General features: G+C 63.9%; 1 protein-coding gene across 4 annotated transcripts in view; it reads left to right on the top strand.

The window, feature by feature from the left end:
• Positions 1 to 248: 248 nt before the first annotated feature.
• Positions 249 to 25,993, top strand: part of ABR (ABR activator of RhoGEF and GTPase) — a 46,571-nt gene continuing 20,826 nt past the window's right edge. For 2 of the 4 annotated variants that reach the window (XM_062592796.1, XM_062592798.1), the window contains exons 1-5: positions 18,574 to 19,064; positions 21,179 to 21,283; positions 21,953 to 22,138; positions 23,230 to 23,337; positions 24,163 to 24,223. In XM_062592796.1, the coding sequence (XP_062448780.1) occupies positions 18,951 to 19,064; positions 21,179 to 21,283; positions 21,953 to 22,138; positions 23,230 to 23,337; positions 24,163 to 24,223 (574 nt within the window). In that variant the 5' untranslated portion in view covers positions 18,574 to 18,950. Of the gene's footprint in view, positions 347 to 14,879; positions 15,069 to 18,573; positions 19,065 to 21,178; positions 21,284 to 21,952; positions 22,139 to 23,229; positions 23,338 to 24,162; positions 24,224 to 25,993 lie in introns of those variants that run through there. The other 2 variants (XM_062592795.1, XM_062592800.1) reach the window with 2 other exon arrangements.

Raw genomic sequence — 25,993 nt, 5'->3', positions numbered from 1 at the left:
GCGGAGGAGGAGGCGGCGGCGCGGGCCGACTTCGCCCGGCACTGGCAGGCCGAGTTCCCGGGGGAGCCGGCGCCGCGCATGGAGCTGGGCTCGGTGCGGGCCATGGAGCGGGAGCTGGAGCGCTGCCGCCGCCGCCTGCGCCGCCTGCAGCGCGCCCTGGCCGAGGAGCGCTTCAAGGTGCTGTACCTGGAGGCGGCGCTGGCCCGCGCCCCGCCGCCGCCCGCCCGCGCCCCGCCGCCGCCGCCGCGCCGCCGCCCGCCGCCCGCCGCGCCGCCGCCGCCGCCCGCCAGCTCCCCCGAGGCGGGCAGCGACGGCAGCTCCGACCCGGAGGACGCGTCCTCGGCAGGTGGGTGCCCCCCGCCCGCGGCCCCGCTGCTCGCCCCATCGCGCTGCCGACGCCGCCCCGGGCCCCCCGGGCGCTGCCCGTCCCACCGCCGAGGCCACGCTGCACCCCTGTGCTGTCCCCGTCCCACCGCCGAGGCCACCCTGCACCCCTGTGCTCTCCCCGTCCCACTACTGAGGCCACCCCACACATCTGTGCTCTCTCCATCCCATCACCAAGTCCACCCTGCACCCCTGTGCTGTCCCTGTCCCACCACCGAGGCCACTCTGACCCCCTGTGCTGTCCCTGTCCTACCAGCAAGGCCACCCAACACCCTGTGTTGTCCTCATCCCACCACTAACTGCATCCGGTGCCACCGCAGTCTGCCCCTGCCTACATGAGGACTCAGCTCTAGGTGAGCAAGGGGCGGTGGCCGGCCCCACCTGGCCGGCCCTTGGTGACATCCCACGTGCAGCCAGGGCCTCTGGCCCCGGAGCCACCTCCAGCCACAGCTGGGGCACTGCGTGAAGGTCACTTCCTCCGGGAGCGACCTGGCCGTGGGGACATCTCTGCTCAGGTGACGCTGCGCTGCGTGACCTCCCCGGGGAGGCCCTGGAGCCGCCGCAGCAGCAGCGTGCTGGGCCCGCGGGGCCCCAGCTCCGCTCAGGACGGTGGCTTTTCGCCCACGATGGGGTGTTCGGTGGCACTGAGGGCACAGCCAGCGCGCTGTCGCGTGTCGCGCTGTCCTACTTCCAGCGGCCTGGAAGTCGTTATTGCATCAGCCCACACGCTTCAGTCCTGGTTCAAACGCAGCCTTGACAGCAAGCAAATGTCACGTTTTTTTTTGCAGCTAGTTCTGCAGCTGGCTTGAGTTAATTTTGTTGTTGCTTGATTGCTTGGGGGTTTCTTTTCAAGCCTATATAGCACTTTTTTCAGATTGCCCAGGTAGCAAGTACTCTGATCTATAAACATGCTTATTACTGAGCCTAGTTTATATTTATTGCATTAGTCTCCGGAGCCAGAGAAGAGCTCGGCTTCCCTTTCGCATCCCTGAGCTGTCCGGAGGTGACCCTTCCGTGGCACGTGGCCGGTGTCGGCGGCACGTCCCTGTAAGGTGCCCATGCATGCAGCTCTGTGACCCTCCGAGTCCGGCCGCAAATCCATGGGGAGCAGCCGGCTCGGGGCAGGCGGGAGAGTGGGAGCTTGTGCCCGGACACCGCGGGAGCGCCGGCTGTGCCGGAGCGCGGCCCCGAGCCCCTCAGCGCTGCCCGCTAGCGGGCAGCATTTGTGGGTTCGGAGAGCTGCTCAGTGGCCGCGGGGAGGTTCGAGTGTGTCCAAGCGACCGAGCGCCGCGTGTGGCAATGCGTTCTTATTGACGGTTAAATGCTGTATTTTATTTATATCTCCGTGATGCTCCTGAATGTTTCCCAATACTCAAGGTTGTGCAATGCTGCTCTCGAGCTAGTGGATGGGAGGATGTATTTTGTTCAAGGGATTTCCTGGAGCGTAGTGTAAGAAATAATTTTCTGGGCCTGCGAGAGCACCAGCTTCGTAGCCCGGAGGGGTCCTCGCCTGCATGCGAGCTCAGCACCGCGGCACAGCCATGCCGGCGGCCGAGGAGAGGGTGCGCTGCGGGAGACGCTTTGCATCCGGTGCTCCCGGCTTCGCTGCGCCAAGGGGGAACGACCTCGGTGTTCAGTTTCCCTGCTCTGCCCTTGGGAGGCTTCGGAGAAGGCCGGCTCTACCTCGGAGCTGCTTTGCTGCCGGGACTTTGCAAGCCGCTGTCGGACTCTGGGGCGCCGTCCGCTTCCCCCCGCCCCGCAGAGCACCCTGCGCCCGGGCACCCGCGGCGGCAGGGCTCCGGGAGCCCCCGCGCGGCTGGCCGGTGGCTCTGGCCGCAGCAGGACCCTGCGGGTGTGGGCCATGTCGGAAAGGAAATCCTGAGCCCTGTGTTTAGCTGGAATTATGGTTTCTGTCTCCATGCCGGAGAGCTGGTGAGCACGGAAACACGGGAGCCTTGGGAAAGGTCTGTGTGCCAAAATGCTCTTGGAAATGGCACTTTGGTGTGGCCCTGGCCGTGCCCGGGGAGTGCTGGAGCCGTGGCTCTGTCCCGCTGTCCTGGGTCGCCTGTGGACCCTGCTGTGTCCTCGTCCCTTCCTCGTAAAATCCCCCCCAGCCCAAACAAAAGGAGGACAGAAGATAGTGAGCAAAGTCGTAAGTGTATCTCGAGGCATCTCTTTCTGTGCGGGGTGCTCGCGGTGCGTGAAAGGTGAAGGATCTCAGGCGTGTTATTGCCAAGTTGCTTCCTTCTCTGTGCACCCATTTCCCCGTCTTTAAAGCACGGACAGGATCTTGGAGTTGGTCCCTGCATGGGAGTTCGCGCGCCAGGACGGCTCGTCTGCAAAGTTTGTGTCCTCACTTTTTTTAAATTTTAACTTAACAGTATTTCCCAGCTGTTGGAAAAGTGCTTGTTTGGTTCTGAACGTGCTGAAAGCTCCTCTTCTGGTGGGTGAAGGAGGCGGAGAGTTGCAGCGGGTAATTTTGTGTGCTTAGGAGAGGACGAAATCACAGCCTGGCGTACGTGAGCGAGCGAGCGAGCGAGCCCTGCTTGGGACCTTTGAACCGTCTCCCTCTGCTCCGAGGCCCGGCGGGGTTTGGGGAGGTGCCGAACGTGGCGTTTCTGCGAGAACCCCTGCCAGGGCTGGCTGCCGCGCGCCGCGCCGGGACGCAGGTCGCCCTCGCGGGGGACGGGCACGGCCGGTGACGGGCCGCGAGGGCCGAAGGGTTGCGCTGGGGGCAGGCTGGCACCATTAAAAAGTGGGGAAAAAAAATAAATGTAGAAGTTCGGGAGGTTAAAAGCCTTTGAGCTGAGCAGTTCTGGCTTCATGGCTTTTAAATGAAAGTGGTAAGTAAGTGCTGGGTTTTGGCGTAACTTCGCTGTGTTGGCCCAAGGGCAGAGGAGCAGTTTGTGAAGGAGCTAAAAGAGTAAAACCTGCCATCGGCTCCTCGGGTGCTGGGGGGCTTCTGCTCCGGGCAGAGCCGTGTGGCACCCCGGGATCTCCCAGATGGGGGAACGCCTCTCTCGGGAGCCACAGCCCCTCTGAGCGCCCCGGGAACGCAGGCGGGCTGGGCGATGGGAAGGCGTACGCGGTCCTGGGAGCGGCAGGTGTCTGGGTTTCCCTGCAGAGGTTTTTTCCCCCAGCCCTTGGGGCCGAGGAGATGCTGAGCTCCCTTGGGCCAAACGCCGTTGTCCTGCGGGAGAGGAGAGGGCTGGCACTGGCGCTGCGGGGCTGCCTCCGTCCTTCTCCTGCTTTCCCCCTTTCCGGTTCCCCGCTCCTTCAGAAAGCGAAGAAAGGAGGTCCCCGAGCTCCGGCTGCTCCTGCGCCGCGGGAAGCGGCGCGGAGGGCAAGGCGCAGGATGATGGAGTTCCTCTTTCAAAGCCGGCCCCTTCCCACCTCCGTCGCGGCGCCCTCGCGGCCGGGCCGCGAATTGGGGCGGTTCATGTTGGCTCGGCACGGCGCTGGCCGCGTCGGGCCCCTTGGCCCCTGGGTGCTCTCTGCCATCGGTGCGAGCAGTGGCAGCCAGGCGCAGCGTGGTTGTACAGGCTGGCAGGACTCACCAGAAACCCTCCTTTGGTGGCTGGTTCTAGCTCGAGCTAGAAGTGCCCTCCGGGTCCTGAATACATTTGCATTTAAGTCTTATTAGAGCCGTGAAATCTGGGATTCATTCCTGGGAAGATGCTCCTCCGCAGCAGGCCCCCTTTAGCCAGAGCAGCTCGCTAAAACGTGTGTCTAGCCAGGAAAACGGCGCTTTTCCCTCTGGCAGCAGCACCGCTGGGGGCAGCTGGGGGCGCGAGCGTCGGCTGGGTCTGGGCAGCCACGGGGCGGTTGTGTGGGTGCAGCCGCCAAGGCATCGCATCGGGGGACCGTGCAAATCTTGCTGCATCCCCTCTAAGAGAGATCTTAAAATAGACTTGGCTTTTCCATCCCTAATCTCTTTATCAGTGTTTGCTAATGAGGGTACTTTGCATATGTAGATGAGGAGCAGCGATGCCTCATGGCTCCCTTGGACTTGATTCAGAAGCAGAGCCTGGACCGTGTCTGAACCGACGCGCTGAGAGGGGCGTTTGGGAGATCTGCTCCGAGATACCTTGCGGCCACTAAGTTCAGCGATTGTTTGAAGGTCTGGCAGACGGGGAGACGTTTGTGCCCAGCACTGAGGCTTTCTTCCATGGGTGGTTTTAATTCTGATAGCGCAGACCAACACCTCTTCCTTCTCCCTCCCAGATCCTGCAGCTTAAGGAAAACCTAGCCAAGTTATTTTGGCAGCAATGGCCACAGGGGCTGAGCAGAAGACTAGCTCGTGCTCTGTGTCTGAGAGATACCGAGCCAATCTGCTATCTCGAGGAAGACAGATGTGATGCTGCTCAGGTAGCAGGACCAGGCCTTAATCTGATATTAGAGTTTTTTTCTTATGAGATGCCACCACCTTTCTTTCCTTCTGTCGAATCTGTTGTTTTGAGAGGCTGAATGAGCAGGGCTGTTCCCCAGCACGATTGCGCTGTGTTTTCCCTTTCCCTGCCCGGAAAGACCAGCTATTCCCAGGTGGAAATTGCATCAGGGGAAGGCATGAGCTGGCAGAGGAGGGACACATGGGTGTTGGAGCACGGATCTGGCAGGTCTCGGCACCTCCGTGGTGGCACCCGTGGGGATGGGCCTGTCCCTGCCTGCCGGAGCTGACGGCAGGGCCCAACCAGTGCCCTGTCAAACCGGGGAATCGGCCCCTCGTTTGCGCCCTGCGGGAGCAGACGGCACTTCGCGCTCGAGCGCTGTTTGCCCAGGAGACGTGGTCCTGTACCGGCAGCAGGTTCCTCGGGGCTTCTCCATGGAAGCGCCGATGTTTGTGCTGGCTCCCAAGTGGTTGTCCCCGTGGGGCTCGTTTCTGTGTTTCTAAGCCATGCGGCAGGTTTTGCCCTGCCCAGACTGGGAGGGCATCTCGCTGCCTTCCTCTGCGGGGGACCTGGAAGAAAGGAGGCTCCGAGCAGCTGCCGTCGCCCTGGTCACCTCTGCCAGTCGAGTGGCACTTGTGGACCGCCTGTGCCCCAGGGTGGGAGCCGAGTTTGGAGTCAGAGCTGCACAAACCTTGGGGTCTCCATACTGCAGGAAACCAATACTGGGGAAAAAGTGTAATTCTGAGTTGGACCGGCATGTTGAGCCCTGGCTCCTGGCTATGGCTGGGCGATGGCTTCAGCGCATGTGGTGGAGCAATTTCCAGAAGCGTAGGCTTTGCTCTCCCAGTGCTGCCTAGTGGCTGCTCCCTCGTCCTTGCCCAAACGCTGCCCCTCGCTCGGTGTTCCCCATCTCTCTTCCTCTCTGCTCTTCCATCGGGAGAAGCCCCCTTTGCCCCATGCCAGCGTGGAATATGCAGGCAGCTCCGGCAGCGCCGGGGCAGCACTCAGCCCCGTGCACCGGTCGCTGGCTGCTCGGGTGCCCCTTTCTGGGTGTGCTAACTCCAACCCAGCTCCCGGCCCAGCCTGGCCCGGGCGAGCGCTGAGGGTCATGTGGCCACAACTGGAAGAGCATCTTGCACAAGCGTCCAGAAATAGAAACGCGTGGGCTGCCTGGCAGCGGCTGGACAGAGGCCAGGCAGACAGGCAGACACCAGGCAGGCTGCACAGGGCCCGCGGGTGGCAGGGAGGGACCGACCCATGTGTGGGAGGTGGCTGGACTCAGCTTTCAGCTCTCACCACAAGGATGCTCCCAGCTGGGGCGAGCGGCGTTGCATGGGGAGGCAGCTGGGGATGTTTGAGGATGGGGTTCCCAGCATCTCGCCAGGGCCTTGTCTGCATTGCCGCATGCCGCCGGGTAGCGGGGGCCTGCAGATGTGCTGCTGTCCCTTGTGTCCTCGTGCCTCCTTGCAGCGCGGCCACCGCCTGCGCTGCCCGCGAGCTGCCTTGCCCTGACCTCCTCCCCCTCTCTGCAGCCATTTGCTTGGTGCCAGAGCTGTGCTGGAGCCACGTGTCCGCCCAGAGCATTGCTGCCTGTGCAGTGTGCGGTGCAGAGCTGGGCACACGTGTGCCAGGGTGGTGCCTGGGGTGAGGCGGTTTAGCTACCTAGAAGGTCTTTTTTTGCAAAGTGAGAAGAGCACAAAACCCCAGACAACCCGAGTGGCGGTGTGGTTTGGGCGAGCTGCTTTGCCCTGGCTGTGTTAAGGCACCTTTCCGCCTGTTTGCTGCCAGGTAGCGCGTGTTGAGCCGTGCTACAGGGATAGCTCTGGTTTGGGCATCTTGGAGCATGGACCGTTTTCCCTTAGTTAGCCCAGCCTGGCTCCGGGGACCTGTCCTGCCCTGGTCCCCTCGGCCCACGTCGCTGCCAGTGCCCTCTGCGCAGTGTCACCCCGTGGGCGCCCAGCGGAGGGACTCCTGGCAGGGTCTGCCTGGGGGACCGCGGTGGCCCGTGGGCGCTGGCGCAGGTGGCTCCTCGCCTGAATGCTCAGCTCGCGCTGGGTAAACAGGAAGGAGCACAAAGGGGGGTCTCCCCGCGGCGGAGGGGCTCGTGCCCTGGCTGGGAGCAGCCAGGAAGCGGGCAGGGCCCGGAGGGGAGCGTGTGAAAACCCCAAGCCGGCGGGGTGGGCAGCGCGAGCGAGCCCGCTGCCGCCGGCGCGCAGGGCCCGCGGGCGCCCGGTGCTCCGCGGAGGGTCGGGCTGGCTCGGCCCCGTGGCGGCGGCGGCGGTGCTGTTGGTGGAGCGGTGTTGGGGACACCGCGTGCCTGCTGGCGCTGTGCTTGGGTGGCTCCTGCCCGGGGCCGCCCGGCTCTCCTGGTCGCAGCATGAGCTGTGCCATGAGCGTTTGCTCCCCAAACCCCCCAGCTGTTTCCGCGTGGCTGTGAAATAGCTCCGGACCCTGCACAGAGCGGAGCGGGGTGCCCCCAGCTGCGGGCTGTGGCGGGCCCTGGGCTCACCGCTGTCACTACCTGACCCAGGGCCAAGCTGTGGAGCACGCGGGGCCGGGGTGGGAGCTGGGCCTGCGGCCAGGGCAGCAGTACTGCCTCCCCCAGCACCTCGCCGAACGGCACTGCGGAGGCCGCTTGCAGCTCTGCCGGTGCCGGCGAGACCGCAGGGGCTGTGCTGCGTGCGGCAGCCCGCCTGCTGCGCCCGAGCTGATGCTCGGCGCTTTCTGGGGGTGGGGGGAGACGGACCTCGGGCCGGCGCTGCTGCTGCTCACGCGTCCTCCGAAGCACGAGCGCAGCGCGGTTTCCTGCCGGGGCCGGGGCAGACGTGCACGCTCAGCTGAACCGCTGTCCCCTTCCTGGCAGCGCGGCGCTCGCTGCACAGGGTGCCAGTGCTGCCGAGGACCGGGCACTTGCTGCGCTTGTGTGCGCGCTCTCTGCTGCGCTCGCCTGGGCGCTGCCAGCCCAGCCCAGCACCCGCCTCCCTCCCTGCGCTCCGCTCTGTGCAGTGCTGGGTGCCACTCGGTGCTTTCTGGTGTTTCCCCAGCTTCAAAACGCTTGAGAGCAGGCTGGGACAGCGACTGGCAACTTGGCGCCCTGACCCCAGCGCCTTCGGAGCCGGGGCTCTCGGCACAGCGACGCGCCTTGCCCTGCCGCAGCCCCTGGAACCGCGGTGGCGGCTGAGCCGCCGGCGCCGGCTCCGCGGGGGAGCGGGGGAGGCCGGGGGCTGCCGCCGGGATGGCCGGGATGGGTAACAGGGGCCCCGGGGAGGGCAGCTCCTGGGTGCCTCGAGCACGGCAAGGCCGGCTCCTCTGAGCACCGCTGTGAGCCGTAACGAGCCGGGGGAGCGCCGCGGCTCCCGGGGGCTCAGCGTGGTCAGCAGTGCCGGCCGGACGCGAGCATCGCTCTCTGCTCCTTCGGATGCACCTCTGCGCAGAGCTGCCCTGGCAGAGAGAAGTCAGGGGGTGGCAGGACTGGTGCAAAGGGGCCTGTTCCTCTGAGGCTGCGCTGGGGACAGGGGACGCTTCAGTAGTGCCGGCGCTCCGTGCCCTGCAGCCCCGAGGCCAGGGCACGGGAGCGTCGGCTGCAGACTCGGTGCTGGCTGGCGCCGGGGAGGCCTCGGCCGGCGCGGGCGCGCGGGGAGTGGGAAACCGCGGCTGCCTGCCCGCTGCGCCGGGCTGCACCTTGTGCTGGTGACTCATCGCTCGCTGATTCAGAGCCGGGGGGTGGCGGGTCCCTGCGCGGCGAGCGGCTGCCGGGCCCACGGCGGGAGGCAGGGCCGAGTCCTCTCCCTCCGTGCCAGGCCTCGTCCGAACCCGCGGCTCCCTGGCGTCGCCTTGCTCCCCCAAAACATGTCAGCCACGTCGCAGGGTTGGCGGTGGCGGAGGGTCGGTGGTGGCAGCGCCCTGGCACCGTCCCGCTCAGCTTGTCCAGGCAAGGCCGTTGCTGATGCCGCCCGTGCCCTGGTACTTCACGCTCGAGCCGCTCTTCCATCCCCGCGTGCCCAGCAGAGCGTTAGCCCTCCCGCGCGTTTCCCATCTGGTCCCAGCACCCGCTCCAGGCCCTTCCCCGGGCGGCCGAGGCCGCGGGCAGGTCGCCGAGGACACCGGATCTGGAGGCTGCCCGTGCCTCCGGCGCTGGTACGAGCTGGAGGAGGGCAGTCTCCGCGCCTGAACGCTTGGCTGGTGCGCTGACATATTGGGGTTGATGACTCCAGCGCTTTGGATTCCCTTTGGCTACATGGAGACGGGGAGGACAGTTTAACCCCTGCCTGCCTGGGCTGCTCGCTGCCTTCTCCAGCCCCCAAGAGCCCTGCGCGTGGGGCCGAGGGAGCTGCCAGTCCCTGGCTCCCGGCCAGCAGGCGCCGTGTAGCGGTCCGTGACGTGGCAGGACCTGCCGGTGACCGAGCTGCTGCCCTGGGTTGCTGGAATGGCTCCTTGGGGCCGGCAATAGTCCCGTGCCTCTTTTCCGTGGCACCGATGCCTCTGCCTTGGTAGGGGGTCCTGGGTGCCTCCCACGGCCTCCGGAGCCGGGCGGGGAGCGGGATGAGGAGGAGTCTGCTGCCTTCGTCGATAACCGGTGGTGCCTCTGGCGAGGAGCTAGCAATGCTTCGTTGCGGAGGGGGCAGAGCCTGGCATCCCCCCGTTGCGGGGTGGGGGACAACGCCAAGGTCACCAAGCGGCAGCAGCAGAGCTGGGGACCCCCTTGGCCCTCCCGTTCTTGCTGCCCCAGCTGGGGCTGCGGGGCAGCTGCCCACCCCCAAGCCCACCGTGCCGTGCCCTATGCTTGCCACCGTCCCCTCCCTTCCCCTCCCTTCCCTCCGCCGCCGGTCCCCAGGCACCTGCTGGGGGCTGGCGTGGCCGCGTGCGGGGGACGCTGGGCTCGGCTCCCCCCCGGCAAGGCAGAGGCGGGAGGCGGGACGCGCTGCCATCGCCAGGCGGCACCTCCTTCGCCGGGCGCCCCTGGCAGAAAAGCGGCGGCGCGGCCGGGCAGGCGGCCGTGCCCAGCGCTGCCGTGCAGCCCCCGCCGGGCCCGCGGCCCCCCGCCTCCCGCCCTCGCCGCCTTTGTTGTGAGATGAGAGCCGGCTGGCGAGACTGAGAGCCGGCGCAGCCCTCGCGAGCATGGAGCCGCTGAGCCACCGCGGCCTGCCGCGGCTCTCCTGGATCGACACCCTCTACAGCAGTACGTGCCCTGGGCAGGGGGGGCCGGGAGGGCTGCGGCAGGGGCGGCGGGTCCCTCCCTACCTGTTGTGTAACGCTGCGTTGCGCTGGGGGAAGGATGCTGCGCCCGGGGATCCCAGCTTGCGCCCTAGGGCCGCGGGCTGAGCCGAGCCGCGGGCAGGGGGCAGGCCGTGGGGGACCCGGAGCCGGGGTCAGTGCAGGCACCCCCGGAGCCTGGGGGAGCTGCTCCGAGGGGCTGCACCAGCAGGATGGTGATGGTGGCCCTGGCACGGTGGGGCTCGCTGGGGCCGGGGCCAGAGCAGGCTGACAACTTGCTCTGCCCACCAGGGTCTTTGGGGACGTGGGGACTTTCTCCCCCGGGTCCCGTCGCTGGCTCTCTGTGGCCTCGGAAGCCTCCTCTCCCTCTCCGCCAGCAGTGATTTTCGCAGCGAGCTCCGAGGCGCTGTGCTGAGGATGCTGTGGAAATGCAGTCCTGTGGGGTCTGTATCCAAGGACCGGCAGCCGCCGGGGCCAGGGGATCCTGCAGCAGCACATCTGTGCAGGCTGCGTGTGATTCCCAACCCCACGGTTAGGCATACCTGGACCCGGTGTGTGAATTGCATTCCCTAGAGCTGTCCTGGCCCCACGGCAGCCTGGGGGCCCCAGGGCAGACTGGCTGTCTTGCAGATGGCTAAGGGAGTCTGAGACACAGCTATGAGATGCAGGAGGACTCAGCTGCAGGTTCTCTGTTGTTGGTTCTGGGGAAGTGTTGAGCTGTGTGGCCATGCAGGTGGGTAGTTTTAGGGGTCTGAATTCCCCTTAGGATGTTTGCTCTGGAGCTATTGAGTTTAGAGTTTGGCGTTTGCAGAGGTATGGATCAGTGGGCAGCAAGGTTTGATGCAAGCATGTGGGATAGTGAGATGGGAATCCAAAGAATAGGGGGAATCATTTTCCCTGCGTCTATTTAGCACCTACTTGCCCTTGAACCTGGAGTGAGTGGGAGTGGAGGCCACAGGAGCAGCTGGACGGCTCATTGAGTGGGGCTGGGCATGAAAGCAGGCTGAGCCCCCCGAAGTTTTGCAGCCTGAAGCCTGCAACACAGACACCCACAGCTGGAGGCTGCTTCCAAAATCATCAGTCTCAATGTCTTGCTTATGGCTGTGCTGGCAGCTGGAACAGAGCCTGGAGGCCACATCAAGACCTAGCATCCGTGGACACCTTCCCAGCAGTTGCATCTCTACGAAAAAAACTGGCTTGGCTCCCACTTCCTGATTTCTTCTCTGACCACCTCTGCTGCTGAGAATAGAGGCCCAAGAGAGACAGTTCAACATGTAAATATTTCCTGGGATATTTGGCAAGTTCTGGCCTTCATCATGTAAGTGAAGACAATGGTGGACCCACACGTCTGTATGTCTGTGCAGCTGTGAGAAGGGGCTTCCAAGAAGCCAAGCTGTTTTCTGTAGCCTGGTCAGCCCAAGACCCCTTCAAGCAGGCTGGCAAGCCGTGGTGTTTCACTTGGAGAATAACTTTGCAGAAGGGCTCTGTCTCTGGACAGATGCCTTTTTGTGCTGATGTCTCCTCCTCCACCTGCCTGAGGCGAGCTATGCTTTGACTGAAGAAAGGCTTCTTCATCCATGTTGTAAGCTCGTGACTGGTGGTCTCCATCCATGTGGGTGCATCTGCTGAGGGGTGTTTGGCCACGTGGGCAGCTGGCTGCCCAGGCACTGCCTGCGTGGGCGCTTTGGCTGCCATCCTCGGCTCCTGTGCAGCCATGTGTGGCTCGCTTCCAGCTGTCAGGTGTCTTCCTGCTGTGACTGCCTGGAGGATGCTGGCAACTGGAATTGGTGCCAAGACTGTGGCATGTCAGGACAACAGCAAGCTGTGTTCCCCAGCACTCTGGTTTTTGAACATCCTGAGAGGACAACCTGATGGGCGCAAACAGGGCTGTGCTGGTGGGATGGGAAAGGGAGCGCAGGGTGCAGAAAAGATGCTGTTTGTGTTGTGAGCTACCCTTCAAAGGAGACTTGAGGAGGAAGGTGGTGAAGAGCAAGGCAGGTCTGAGGCCAGATCATGCATCAGTGTTGTCATGGTGAATTTTCACCCAGCCACAGTAAAAACATGGCATTTTCCCAAACCTTGAAGACTCAGAATAGCAAAATTCTCTTACCCATTAACATTGAACTTCTCCATTGGAAATGGGACAAGACAAATGAGCTGTTGAGGTGTGCCCGATCCCTCCCAGAGGCAGGAAAAGGAAAAAAAAAAGCACCTTGAGTTGCTGTGACTGTGCTAGAGACCTGGGTCTGGCCTGGGCTGTGAAGGAGCTGGCTGCTATCCTGGACTGCACTCCCGTTTGGAGATCTCCTTTCTAGGATTAACTTAGGTTGCACCTGAAAAGATGTGGCAGAACTGAAATGTTGTTTTCCTGGCAGAGGTCCTGGTCCTGCTGTCCTGTGACTGTCCTGGGACCACATACCAGTTTGGAGAAATGGTGGGAAGAGACTGCTTCAGGTTAAGGTGTCCTTGTCAGTGGAAATGGCTGTGCTTGACCAGGCTTCTTTCATTGCCTTGGCACCCACACCTTGGGCAGAGCAGGAGAATTTCTGCTGCTACTAAAACCCAAGTGTCTGGAGTAAAAATAAGTCTGGATTTTGACTTGGGTATTTAGATAGAGGGGGAGCCACTGAGGCAGGCGGATACAGGGGACAGATCTTTTATGGCCCCTAGGATGAAGTAGTGTCCATGCCCTCCCTTCCTCCCTTGCCCATGCAGCCTGTTTGCTGGCATTTGGCCCTGACCTTGGCATGCCAAGGGATGATGCTTCCCCTCAGGGGGGCTGCATGCAGCCTGGTGGGCTCCATATGCAGTGCGCCCTGGCTCATGCCCTCTCCCTGCTTGTCTCGGCTGAGGGGAAAGTAGCAACCAGAAGAGAGTGCAGAGGCTGTGTGAGTCTTGCTCCATGGAGGGCTAGTTGTCTAATCCAGCCCAGGGAAGAGTGGTGTTTATCTGGTGGGAACAAGAGCTGCTGCCCTACTGCCAGAGAGGCAGAGTGGTCCATGAAGAGTCCTCAAGAGGTTGGTTGCTTTGCTTTGGCTCAGAAGGGAGGCCATGTGGAGAGTCAGAGATGGTCCCTGGTTGCAAGAAGAGGCATCTCCTCCGCATGGATCCAGTGATGCAGGTCCAGCCCATTACACAGAGTCAAGAGCACAGCAAAAAGTGGTCATTTTTCCTGCTAGTGGGTGATTTGTCTCCTTGCAGCTGGAGATGTAGTATTGGCAAGTCCTAGGGTACATTGCTGTCCCCTCTCTGCTGCATGAGTTAGAGCTGTCTGGCTCTCTGGGGAACCATGTGTGGGAAACCTCTGCCCATCCTCCCCTGATGGGAGCCTGATAAATAATGCACAGCTCAGGAGCAGCCTGATGGGTCCTGCTAGCAGGTGGCACCGCTGGAGGCAATGCTGGGGCCAGGGCAGTGGTGACACGGGCTCTCCTGTGGGACCTCGGGCTGGTGGCTCTCCAGACCATGGTGAAGGCTGCTCAGTGCTGCAGGTGCCAGCCAGTTCTCCGAGCGCTGCAGGGGTCCGCTCTTGGTGCCCTGTTTGGGTAGTGCAAAGGTCTTTAGGTCTCGAGTCTCCAAGTCAGACATGGAACGGGGGCACCGATCTGCTCGGACTGGGAAAGAGCAGCGGAGACTGCCGGTGGCACTTGGGTCCGGGGAGATCCCTGGGCTGGGGGAGGCGGTGACCACCCCCGGAGCTGCCGCTCGCTCGGGTCGTGGTGGGTGCTGGAGAGCCGGGATCGTCTCTGCGTGACTCTGTGTCGCCCCCGGGGCGGCAGCCGCCATCGCCTTGGAGACGCCACCATGGCCGCCCGGCCGGGATGATGGCGGCCGGCACCCGTGGAAGCTCATTAGCAGCTAATTGCTAATGAAGTGTGTGCTGAGAGCGGCTCCGTGGTCCTGGCGGAGCCGGACGCGTCTGGCCTGGCTGGGCGGGAAGGGCCGTGTCGGGCCTCCCCTTCTCCACCCGCGCCTGGGCCGCAGGACGGGGCTCCCTGCCTCCCTGCCCAGCGTTGGCCCCGCTCTTTGATTTAAAGATTCGCCAGCTTTAATTATTAAGCCGCGTGAGGCATTAATGGGCGTCGGTGGGAGCTGGGCGGGCGCCGCCGAGCAGCCCCCTCGGCCGGGGCAGCGGGCGCCGTGCAGGGCCGGGTTGGCATGGCGGCGCCTCTGCGCATCCCGCCTCGGGCGGCCCTGGGGGGCCCTGCTCCTCCCTGTCCCTGCTGGGCACGGGGCACCCGTGTTGTCCTACAGCTCTTTCGGGGGGACGCGAGACGTGACCCCAGGGGACCCCCGCGCCGCGGCCGGGCTCCCTTCCCCCGCCGGCGCCGGCCGCCCTCCCCTTTGTCAGCATCTCGGGGCGGCTGCGGCCGCCTCTTCCCGCCGCCGCGCAGCCGGCCGCGGTTTCCATGGCAACAGCCCGGCCGTACCCCGGCCCCCCGCCGCGCCGGGGAGGCCACCGCAGACCCCCCCCCCGCACCCTTGCTCCCGTCCCTCCTCCATCCTCCCCAAAATGGCTCCCCCCCCCACCCTTCGGCAGAGCCGGCTGCGGCCTCCTCCTCCTCCGGCTGCGTGTGCTCCGCAGAGGGAGGGAAGCGTCTCGGAGCAGGACGCCCGCCGCGCGGGGCTGGGCAGGGAGCGGGCGCAGGGCTGCGGCCGGCGCGCGCCGCAGGGCCCCGGGCGCCGCGGCGGCTCTGGAGGGCCCTCGCGGGGCTCGGGAGCGTCCTGCGCGCCGGAGAGCCTGGGCGAGCGGCGATGGAGGCGCCCGCTTGGCACCCCCCCGCTCTCCTGCTGGTAGGCACTGGGCGGCGAGGGGGTCCTGTGCCCCTCCCGCGGCCTGGATGTGGCAACAGCTCCCGGACTCTCACCACCGCCATCTTCTCTTCCTCGTAGACTTCAGCTATGGTGCAGACGACTACGACGCCGAGGGGAACGAGGAGCCCAAGGCCCTGCCGGAGGGCTCGGAAACCATGCCCTACATCGACGAGTCGCCCACCATGTCCCCCCAGCTCAGCGCCCGCGGCCAAGACGGCGGGGACGGCGTCTCTCCCACGCCCACCGACGGCCTCGGCACAGGGGTAGGTGGCTGGACGTGGAGCGTTGCACTGGGCCCCATTGAAGCAGGCACTGGAGGACTGCCCAGCTTGGACATGTCTCCAGTGGTGGTGATGGTCTGGAGCTGCTGTGACCCAAATGGCTGGGGTTGGTTTCCCAAACCCTGTTGTCCTCGGCCCTCCATGCTTTGGGCTCCTCTTCGCAGCTCGGGAGGAGCAGCACGTTGTTTGGTTGCTCTCTTTAAGGATTCCGTGTTAGTGGGAAGGAGCAGGGGAAGTGGCAGCTGAGGGTCACATCGGCATCAGCCCCTTGGGACAAGTGAAAACACACCTGCCTTGCTGGTGGCACAGCTAGGAGAGCACAAGGAGGTAGGAGAGCAGGGTCTGGCTGCTGGAGAGTCAGAGCTGCCTGAATCGACCGGAGAGTGGCTGGGATCTCCAGCTGCTAGGAGGTGTGAGGTCCCTAGCATCCCTGTCCCCGTGCTCTGGGGAGGAGCCCAGCCTTGGGGACAGGGGACAGCCGCTCTGCTGGGCTGCCAGCTCCATCTAGTGGTGCAGGGGACAATCCGCCAGCTGGAGACTGACCTTGTCAATCCCCTCCTCTTCTCTGGGAAACTTAGATTTAACTCTTGCTCTCCTTGTGCTCTTAGTAGCAACTGTGAAGCCATTGGGATTTCATCCGTTATCTTTAAAGGAGAAAAGTTTAGAAAGTTTTGGACTGGAAAATCAAAAGGAGAAAATACTTGTTTTGGAATAACCGTTTCCCTAAAGCCTGGGGGCAGGGGGGCTGCTGTCCCCAGCGCTGCCTTTCCCGGTGTGCTCTGGGAGGGCTGGCTCCGGCCGGGCGGTGCCGCAGCCTTGTTCCCGGCTCCCTGGGCACCGGCCCTGGCACGCTCCCTTGGCACAAGGCTGGTTCAGAAAACGCCTGCTGGGCCGCTGGGTGGGGGAGCCTTGCGCCGGTGCCTGCTGCCACCCAGCGTGGCAGGGTGAGCTGCCAGGGTCCCGCAGTGGGCTGCAGCTGGGCTGAAGTCTGTGATTTTGCAGGGGGCCGGTCCGTGCTGGCGGAGGCTGCGTTGGAGAGCCAGAGGGTTTGTGTCATGGAAAGAGTTAAGCCCTAAACCCGGATGTTGAGGCAGAGGAGCCGAGAGGTGTGGCTTCCTCCCCAGGGTGCGGGTGCCTGCCCTGCCTTCCCCTGCCTCTGCCCAGGGTGAGCAGCGCAGCATCCTCTGGGCAGCCAGCACTGGCGGCCACAAAGGTGGGCCCCATCCAAGCCCTCTTGCACCCCACCAGCTAGCCAAGGGCTGTGCTACCTCCACCGAGAGAGAGGCCATCCTGCTGCTTCCCCACCAGGCAACACACAGGAGCAGTGTCCCAGGGCTGGGTGCAAACCACCCAGGCTTTGGGTCCCGCATTGCAGCTTAGTTGTCCCCCGGGACAAGCTAGCTACAGCGCCTGAGACTGGCACTGGGACTTGTTGGTGGATATGTTGTTAGATAGTGTCCTTCTCCAGGGGCTGATAAGGAAAGTGAAGGGTGATCCTGGAGACATAGGAAGGTGGATGGGGAGGTCCTCGGGGGTGCTGCCAAAGGTGTGCTCCCTGGGACCGACTGAGCGTGGAGAGAAGCCGTTCAGACTAGACACAGGCGTTGAAGTGGTCTCGAGTGGCCGTCTCAGCTCAGCGCTGGCCCTGCGCTGTCCTGGAGCTAACAGGATTGGAAAGCATTAAAGCTCACTGCCGGCTCTGCCTCCAATCTCTTTATCTGCAGCTGCTTGCCTTGGAGCTTAGCTGAGTGCCGTTTGAATACACCAGTTTGGGGCTGACAGCTTTAATCTCTTTGTGCTTCCAGCCTCAAGGTGGGCACAAGGTAGTGTGCTGATCCCTGTGTCCGGATAACATGGGGTGCCTGGCACAGCCTCATTGCTGTTCTCTGGTGAGGTGGGACTAGTATCTTTGCCTTTCCATGCTTGAGGGTGACATCCCTCAGCTCGGGGGTCTAGAGTGGGTTTCTAGCAGGACATCCCTTGTTGCAAGCTCCTGGGGTAGCTGTGACTGAGGCCGGAGCCCCCAGCAGCTGAGGGCAAACACAGTCCCTCCCTCTGTCTCCCTGCCTAGAAAATGTGAGTGTCCTGGCACAGGCCACAATCCCTGTGCAGGTAGGTGGCCCAGGCTCTCCTTGGATGCTGTGGGGTTTGGCACAGGGCAGGATAGTGCTTTGCTGTCGGCCTTTCTCCCCACATCCCCAGTGTGCTTGCCGCCTGCCACAAATCTGTGTGCTGAGGTCAGGGACTGGGTGGAAGGTGGCTTTCCTGTGGTGTGGGGGGCTTTCCCCTGCCCTGAGGACTGGCTACTGTGTGCAGAGTCCTGGTATCCTGGGAGAGACCCCTATCCCATGACTGTGTCAAGACGGAGCTTCAGCGTGGAAGTGCACAGCTGGATGTGGGCTCTGAAAAGTCCGTGTCTGTGTTCCTGCCCTTGCTTCTGGCACCAGGAATTTGTTACGGGCTTTGAGAGGAGCAAAGAGAAGAAATAGGCTCATGGAGGCAGAGCGCCAGCAGCCCCTGGTTCCCTTTTACTGCAGAGGAGAGGGGGGAACTGCTAAAATGGCTCTTGAAATAATTGGTTCAAGCACCCGTCACCATCCCCAGTCTAGTCTTGCCCTGTTTGCTGAGGCCCAGGAGATGTCCACACAGATGCACACATCAGAGCTTGTTTCCTGGCTCTCCGTCTGCCCCAGCAGCTGCTGGGGTGGGTTGTCATCTGGCCAGGGCTAGCAGCGAGGCACTGGTTCTCATCCTTCTGCTGGGTGCTGAGTAGATGCTCCAGGAAGGGGCATTTGTGTGGCCATGTTTCTTGGGCCAAACTGCTGAGGTCTCCTGTGGGATGGGAGGACTCCAGAACCCTTTTCCTGGGGAGCTGAGGTCCAGGTCCCTGTTATGGAAGCTGATCCTGTCTGCTGTCTTCCTGGGGTCACTTCTTGCTGGTGAAAAGTCCTGTGGTCCCCCTGCTTGTGGGACGCAGGAGGATGGTGGGGGCCCCTGTGGGTGCCAGCAGGCAGGGTGGATGCTCCCATATGGCTGCTGCTCTGTCTGGCAGGACAAGAAGGCACTGGGGAGCAGCAGTGTAGGGGGGCACAGCGGGTCCAGGTGGGTCTCCGATGGAGGCAAAGGTGCTGCTCCGGCAAGGCTGGGGCACCGTGCTGTGATGTGGCTGGCACAGGGGCAGGTGCCGCTGTGCCAGTGCTGAGCATGCAGCCAGGACCCCTCCACCAGCAGGTCCTGCTTTTTGTGCTGAGGTCCCTGGAGGGAGCTGGATTCCCTCCCGAGACCCCCTCGCCACAGGGGCAGGACAGATGACTGGAGCTGGCTTCCCCAAGGCCAAGCGCGCTGCCGCTCGGCGTTGCAAAATCCAACTCCGAAAAAGCAGGCGGGCGGGCGGCAGGCTGCTGCGCGCCCGGCGCTGACCACACGCCACCGGAGCGGCCCCACCTCCAGCTCCAAGACATGCATTTCCTGTAGCGAGAGCGCAGGGCGGAGCGGCGGGGCTGGCTGCGGAGCAGCGCGGCGGGCAGCAGCCCTCCACCGCTTGCAGCCCCCCGCGGGGTTCGGCGGAGGCGAGGGAAGAGCTGAGCTGGCCCTCTTCCCCCGCCGCTGACGGCCCGGGAGTTTCCGCTGCGGCGCAGAGGCCGTTCTGCAGCCGCCTGGGAAGTGCCTTCACGCTCCCGCCGGGACACCGGGGCCAACGGCCTGAGCTGGGGCCGGCGGGAGCACCGGCAATCCCATAATGGCTCCTTTCATCGAGAGGCTGTGGCCAGCTTCCAGGGCTGAGTCAGGCCAGGCTGGCTCTGTGGCGTAGGCCCTCCCATCTGGAGCCTCCTGAGGTTCCCCTCTGTCCCCCGGTGCTCGGCAGGCCATGGAGGAGGAAGAGGAGGCCATAGGGTACCTGGATAAAGTCCTAGAGGATGAAGATGACTCTGAGCCGGGAACCCCCACGAGCCCAGGCTCTCCGTTCTTGGCCAGCGAGAAGGTGGGCACAGATTCCCTTTCGGGGTACCAGGGCCTTGTGCTGGACCGTGGGTGGGATGAAGAAAGGGCATTTTGTTGGTGCCAACAGCGTCCTGGTCTGGGGGCTCTCTTCACCTGAGCCACTGCAGCAGCAGCACCCCGCGGCAAGGCGCTGGTGAGCCGTGGGGGGCACAGGGAGCATCGCTGCGGCCCCGCCGTACCCCGGGCTGGCGCAGGGCTGAGGGCTTGGCTACGAGATGTCCCAGGGCAGGAGCAGTGGGAAGGGAGCAGTGATATGAGAGGGGCTGGCTGCAGAGAGCTCAGCCAGTGGCTGAGCAGAGCATGGTGAGCGTCTGGCCCCACTCTCGGGGGGGAGCAGGAGCCGTCGTGCCGGCCGGCGGTGGGCAGCCGTGGCTCAGGGGCTCTCCCAGCAGAGCTGGTGCTGGATGCTGCGGAAAAGGCTGGACCATTCTGTGCTACCGACTCACCGCACGGCCACGGGCGAATCCCCCAAACGCAGCCCCAAACCCATCTGTGCCCACGCTGCACCCTGGCCCTGGGCACCCCAGCCAGGCCTCGGTGCCCGGAGGGGGGGTCTGTGTGCTGACAGCCACTGCTGGCCCCAGCTCTGCACCCTCCTCTCGCCACCCCGGCCAGGGACCCCAGGTGAGCAGGGGGCTGCAGCTGCAGCCGCTCCATCCTTGGGCTCTCCTGCGTGGGGAGCTGCCCCGGGGCCGGCTCCCTGCTCCTCTCCCGTCCAGGTCGCGGGGGTCCGGCTGGCGTTGCCCCGTGCGGTGCTGGGGGCCCCGGGAGCGGACGGGCCCCCTTATCTCCCAGGCTGCCTCGCAGGGCCCGGCCTCGGGGGAAGCAGGAAGAGCCCGTGACTCATCGGTGGAAAGAGCCCGTGAGCTTTGAGCACACAAAACCGGCTCCCCCCAGCACCCTCCACCGTGCTAGGAATCTCGGCCCCGGCCGTAAGGGTGCAGCTTTGCGGGGAGCAGGCCCCCGGGGCCGAGCAGGGTGGGCACCCAGGCAGCAGTGGGGGCCATGGCAGCCCCCCGAGCTGGCTGGCGGAGCAGGGGCTCAGCTGTGCCAGCGTGGGGCACCCACTGGAGCGGGCCAGGCAGATGCTGCTCTGGGCCCGGAGCTGGGCGAGCACTTCCTGGCTTGGCTGCCAGCAGTGTCACCCACCCGGCCCGGGAGCTGTGCGTCCTGCCCCACGTGAGCGCGCGCCTGCGTGGGCGCAGGCCACGGCTGCATGGGCACAGCCGGCCACCCCCGTGCGGGCTCTGTGGGCTACTGGTGCCAGGGCAGGGGCAGAGCACCCACATGCTCTGCGGGCAGGCCGAGCCGGGGGGAGCGTGCGGGGTTGCAGGGTTGTGCTCTGCTTGGCCCTGGTCTCGGCGGCACAGCCCAGCTCCCGACTGTGTCTCTCGGGGCAACTTGTGCAGGAGGCTTGGGCACACTGGGTGCTCGAGGAGATCCAGGGGATGGGGCATCCGTGCCTGGGTGCCGGGTGAGCCACGCTGGCGTTTGCAGGCTGGTGTCGCAGGGTGGGAGACGCGTCGCCTGCGGAGGAAAGAGGAGGGTCTGGCCTGTCCGAGGAATGGCGTGTTGGATGGGGCACTGTTCCCGCATCCCGCCGCAGCTTAGGGCCGCCGCTGATGCTGCTGGGCGGTGGGAGCCGAGCGTGTCTGGCAGCTGCATGGGGTGGTGCTTCTCCGGGGAGCAGGCGCAGGCACGGGGGAAAGCCCCAGCCGGGGAGAAGAGTGGTGCTGGATCACGTGGCCGCGCTGTCCGCCGCCGTGCACTGCTTCACTGGCGCCTCTGGACTCTGCCCTGGGAGAGTCCTGCTGTGGCCCGCGCCACCCTGGAGTGCTGCCAGTGGCACTGGGCTCCCGGCCAGCCAGGAGCAGGGAGGGGAGCAAAGCCAGCCCAGCCTGTGGCTTGCAGCTGGCTCCAGTCTGGCTGTGCCACCCAGCGGGCATATGCCTGGCCTCACTGGTCCTTGTGGTAAAGTTACCCCTATCCAGGCAGGGACGTGTTTCCGTGTTGGGATTCTGCAGAGATGAGGGATGCGGGGTTTCTTCCCATGCTGGCTGCTGACTCCGCTGGGTTTCTTGCTGTGTTGCGCAGGGTGAGCGAGATGCTGGCAAAGGCCTGGAGATGCGGAAGCTGGTGCTCTCCGGTTTCCTGGCTAGCGAGGAGATCTACATCAACCAGCTGGAGGCACTCTTGTTGGTAAGCACAGATCGAAGGGGACCTTTCTCCAAGGATGTCCCCCAGATGGGATGGATAGAGAGGGTCATTTCTTCCCAGACAGCCTCTCCTGAGTGGGCCTGCCCTGAGAGTTGCTTCGGAGGGAGCAAAGCAGCAGCAGTCACACTGGAGCCAGCTTTGCTCTGGCCTGGCCATCCTGTCTCACCTCCCCCTCCATCAGCATGCCTGGTGTGGAGGTATTTATAGCCCCGCTTCCTCTTGTGGACTTACTGGCTGTTGTGGCAAAGACGCAGTTGCACAACATGGAGGTCACTACTGCCACGGACAAGGAAGTTTGCAAGGATGCACAAGCTGAGCATGACCCCTGCACAGTGATTCTGCCCCTCATCCCCACTCCTGGCTGTTTCCTGGCCACTCAGAGAGAGATGCTTGTTCGAGACTCTGTCCCAGATACATTTGCTCCTGACTCAGATCCTCCTTCCCCAAGTGTCCCACAACCCCTGCACAAACAGCTCTAGCTGTTTGGCACCAACCTGGTGTCCTGGCTTGGCAAGGTTGCAAGTACCTTGGGGTTCAGCTCTAGGCAGTGGTGGGCCTCCAGTGAGCCCTGTTATGGTCTGGAAATGTCTCTGGGGGCATTTTCCCTCTGAACTCTGGGCTCAAACACTCTCCCTTCTCCTCATTTGACAGCCCATGAAGCCACTCAAGGCCACAGCCACCACATCGCAGCCTGTCCTCACCCTCCAGCAGATTGAGACAATTTTCTACAAGATCCAGGACATCTATGAGATCCACAAAGAATTCTATGACAGCTTGTCCCCGAAGGTGCAGCAGTGGGACAGCAACATCACCATGGGCCACCTCTTCCAGAAACTGGTATGTGCCTTCCCTGGGGCTTGCTTTGCTTAGGAAGAGGAGGAGGGCTGGAGTGCCAGGAGGCTCTGATGCAGGACATTCAGAACAGTCCCACTGCATTGCCCGGATCCTGTGCTGCCACATGCTCATTAGCAGCGTGGGCTGGGGAACTTGTTGCACCCTCCCTGTAGCAGCCCCAGTCTGGTTTGCTTGTGTCCAGAGTACACCACTTGCTGCCCGATCCCTCCCATCCTGGGAGCACTAATGTGGCCTCTGGGACAGAGATTAGCACTGTTTATCCAGTGCTGGAAAGCTGGAAAGCAGCCTCGGTGCCCCTCTGCGTGGCAGGGATGCTGTGTACCAGCGTGTGTGCTCAGCTCGTCGGCCGTGGGCTCAGGCCCTGCCTGAACCAGCTGCCTTCTTGGCTGCTTTGCACAGCCGCCGACTGCAGAGCAGCAGTGAGCCCTCAGGGCAAACCTTGGTACGGTTTTGGCTTGCAGCAGAGGGGTTGACTTTGCCTCTGGGCTGGCACGAGCTCTCTGCAGGTGAGGGCAGGAGCAGCCGCAGGGGTTGCCCTCTGGGGAGAGGCAGCGAAATTGCTTCCTCTTTGCCCCGGGCTGCTGGCTGCCCGCAGGCTCAGGAGGGTGCTGTGGTGACAGCTCCCCTGGGGTCACGCTGGGCTTTGCAGCTTCTTCTGACTTGTAAATGGGAGCATAGATTCTGCTGTGTGCTGTGCCATGGCCTCGCTGGAGGATGTGACAGGGAGAGGACAGGCTGAAGGGCGCTAGGAAGCAGCTACAGCTTCAGCCACCTCTACTACTCGTTCAGGAGATCTGTCGGGGGTCGGTGGCATGGTGATGGCATGGAGCTTGGTGTGAGCCCCACCACCTGCCGTGGCCAAGGGCTCTCCGTGCAGAGTCAAGCCATGCAGGCTTCAATTCTGTCCTTGGCTGGTTGTGATCCCTGGGGTCTGGCAGAGGGTGCAAGCATCACCATGCTGTCCCTCAGGCAGGGGACAGCTCTGGGTATGTCCCTGCTACTGCTACCCAGCCTCTCTCAGTGCTGGAGGCTTTACCACCCCCTGGGTGCCTGGCTAACCTCCTTCCCTACAGGCCAGCCAGCTCGGGGTGTACAAGGCCTTTGTGGATAACTACAAAATTGCGCTGGAGACAGCAGAGAAATGCAGCCAGAGCAACTACCAATTCCAGAAGATCTCAGAGGTGAGCTCAGCAGGCTCTGCACAGTGGGGCCAGGGAGAAGCCTCTGTGCATAGCCCCTATTGTGGCCAGACCTCCAACAGCCTGCATCATGGTATGGGGGGCAGATGTGGGGCAGAGAACATTGTCCCCATGGCTGAGTCCTTCCCTGATGCCCTATAAAAGGTGCTGTCCCTGTCCTAAGGACTGTCAGTAGTTGTCCCTTGGGCAAGGCCATCTTTGCTGAGTTTGAGGTGAGTAGCCTCTGGGCAGGATGGTAGAACAAATCTTTCAAGCTTTGGTCCCCCTGTGCAAGCTGTTTGGGGTGATGTCCGTGCAGGGGGTGGCCGTGGGGGATGTCAGATCCCAGCCCTGCGCGTACCTTGCAGGGAGCAGCCGCCCTTTGCACCCACTGCTGCGGTGCTGCGAGTGGGTTTGGGAGACCGTCAGAGATGAGTCTTCGCACACGGGCTGCCTCAGCACAGCTCCCAGTCCCGGCCCGGCGAGCGCGCCTGCTGCGTTCCCTCCAGCGCTGGGTGCTGGTCAGCTGCCGCCCCTCTCCCTCCGGGCTCCCGGCTGCGCCTCCATGCCTTGCCCTGAGCTCCCCTAGGAAATGGGGGCTTCTGTGGCCGTGACCTGGTTCCCCACTTCCTACCACCCCTCTGGAGCACGAGATCTGTGTTCAGCTCAGCGGGACCAGCGTTGGGACGCTCCAGGAGACGCTCCGCTGGGGCTGGTGGGAGATCTCTGGGTGCACTGGGGTGGGGGGGGTTCCCCGTGACCTTGAGCAATGACCTTCCCCGGACCCCAGCCCCCGGCGGGCTGCTCTCATGGCCTTTCCCTCCGTAGGAGCTGAAGGTGAAAGGCCCCAAGGACTCGAAGGAGAGCCACACGTCCGTCACCATGGAGGGTAGGGAATGCGCCAGGCGGGCGTGGGGAGGGGGATGCAGCCTTTTGTCTCCGCGCGGGACCGGAGCGCGTGAATTACCGAGCGGCTCGCGGGAGCGGAGCCCTTTGTGTTGCCGTGCGCGGCGGCGGCGGCGGCGCGGGGGGACGCACCTCGTTAGGATGCCGGGGGCGTGCGGCAGCCCCCCACCCCCGGCCCATCCCCTCCTCCCCGCGCGCGGGCTGCGCGGAGAGCCGTGCTGAGGGGCTGATGCCATGCCGCAGCCGGGCTGAGCTGCCGAGGGGAGGCAGAGATGGCTGCGCGGAGACGGGGCTGCCATGGAAATCCTTGTCGTCGTCCGGCTCTGCTGTAACTGCACCTACGGTGAGGCGGGGGGCTGCATGGGGGGAGGCTCCCAGCAGGGGCTCCGGTGGGGAGCGTTTTTGGCAGCTTGGCCCCCTGCCGCGGGGCAAGGGGAGGGGAGCTGGCCTAGGGCATGCTGTCCTTGCGGGGGCTGCCGGTTGCATCGTGCTCTGCAGCCTGAAGTTGGGAGTTTCTTTGTTCCCGGCTCTATTGAATCGTCTTGGCTCCGGCACATGTGGCCACGCGCTCGCCTTCCCCGCAGGGCAGGGTCTCGTGCCGGCGGTGGAGCCAGCTGCAGGAAGGCGACGGGCCAGGGCGGGCAGGGAGAGGACCTGCTCCGCCAGGCTCAGCTGCAGGGCCGGCGGTGGGGGAGGCCGCGGGAGGGGTCCCCGTGCGCTCGCCGGGGGCTGCGAGCATCTTCGGGCTGTGACACCCTTCTCCCTGTCGCCGTGCCTGCCTGCCGGCCCCGGCCACGCACCACCTGCCTCTAGGTCCCTGGCTGCTGGGGACTGTGCCGGAGAGGGGCCTGGCCCGGCCCCTCCTGGGGACACGTTGGGCTCCTGCGTGCTTCGCATATATCCCTAACGATGACAGTGGGAGGCTCCATCTGTCCCGTGGGTCTGGGGCAGGATGAAAAGGGGGGATACCCCGAACGCCTCCCTCCCTGAGGCAGCCTGGAGCGGTGCTCTTGCTGGGTGCCACCAGTGTCCTGGCTCGCTCTGCGGTGTCTTTTCTCCCTGCCAACAGGCACAGGGAATTACCCGTGGTTTGGGGGCCGGTCCCAGGATCTCTCTTCCCAAACAGACCCCCTGCTTGCTAGGACACAAGCTTCTTCTCTTGTGGCCTGGTGCAACTCAACACCACCCTCTGCCTCCACCGAGCTCCTCGGAGGGAAACGAAATAGGACCCCCTCTCCGTGACTCATAGCGAGCGTAGGGAGAGGCTGTGCATTTCCCTCTTCTCCTCCTGCCTGAAGCCTGTCCTCGCTTGGGCCCTTCAGTTTGGGGAAGTGATCTGAATCGAAGGGAAAATCCAGATGCATCTGTCTGGGTATAAATAGCCCAGAGAGGCGTGCAAGCGGCCAGCCCCGGGGCCCTGGGAGCCGGTTCTGTGTGCATGCTCCGTGGTTTGCCCTCCGAAAGAGGGGATGGGGAGCAAGAGGATCCAGCCTCTAAAGAGTCCCCCGCGCCTGTTCCCCACTGGGAGGGTTGTGGCAGGCTTTCCATGGGAGAAAAAGGGGTGTTGGTGTCCCCCGCTCTAGGGGGTAGGTGCTGTGAGCCCGATCCCGAGCAGGGGGCAGTTCTGCACCCCCTCCCTGTACAGAGCTGCTCTGCTCCCCTCTGTAAGCGGGGACGAGGGGTGTGACGGAGGCGCAGCAGAGGAAATGCAGGGAGGAGTCACAGGCAGAGGTGATGGGACGAGGCTTCAACC

This window comes from Rhea pennata, chromosome 20 (genome assembly GCF_028389875.1).
Source record: "Rhea pennata isolate bPtePen1 chromosome 20, bPtePen1.pri, whole genome shotgun sequence".
Classification (NCBI taxonomy): domain Eukaryota; kingdom Metazoa; phylum Chordata; class Aves; order Rheiformes; family Rheidae; genus Rhea; species Rhea pennata.
This window is presented reverse-complemented; position numbering and strand designations above follow the sequence as displayed.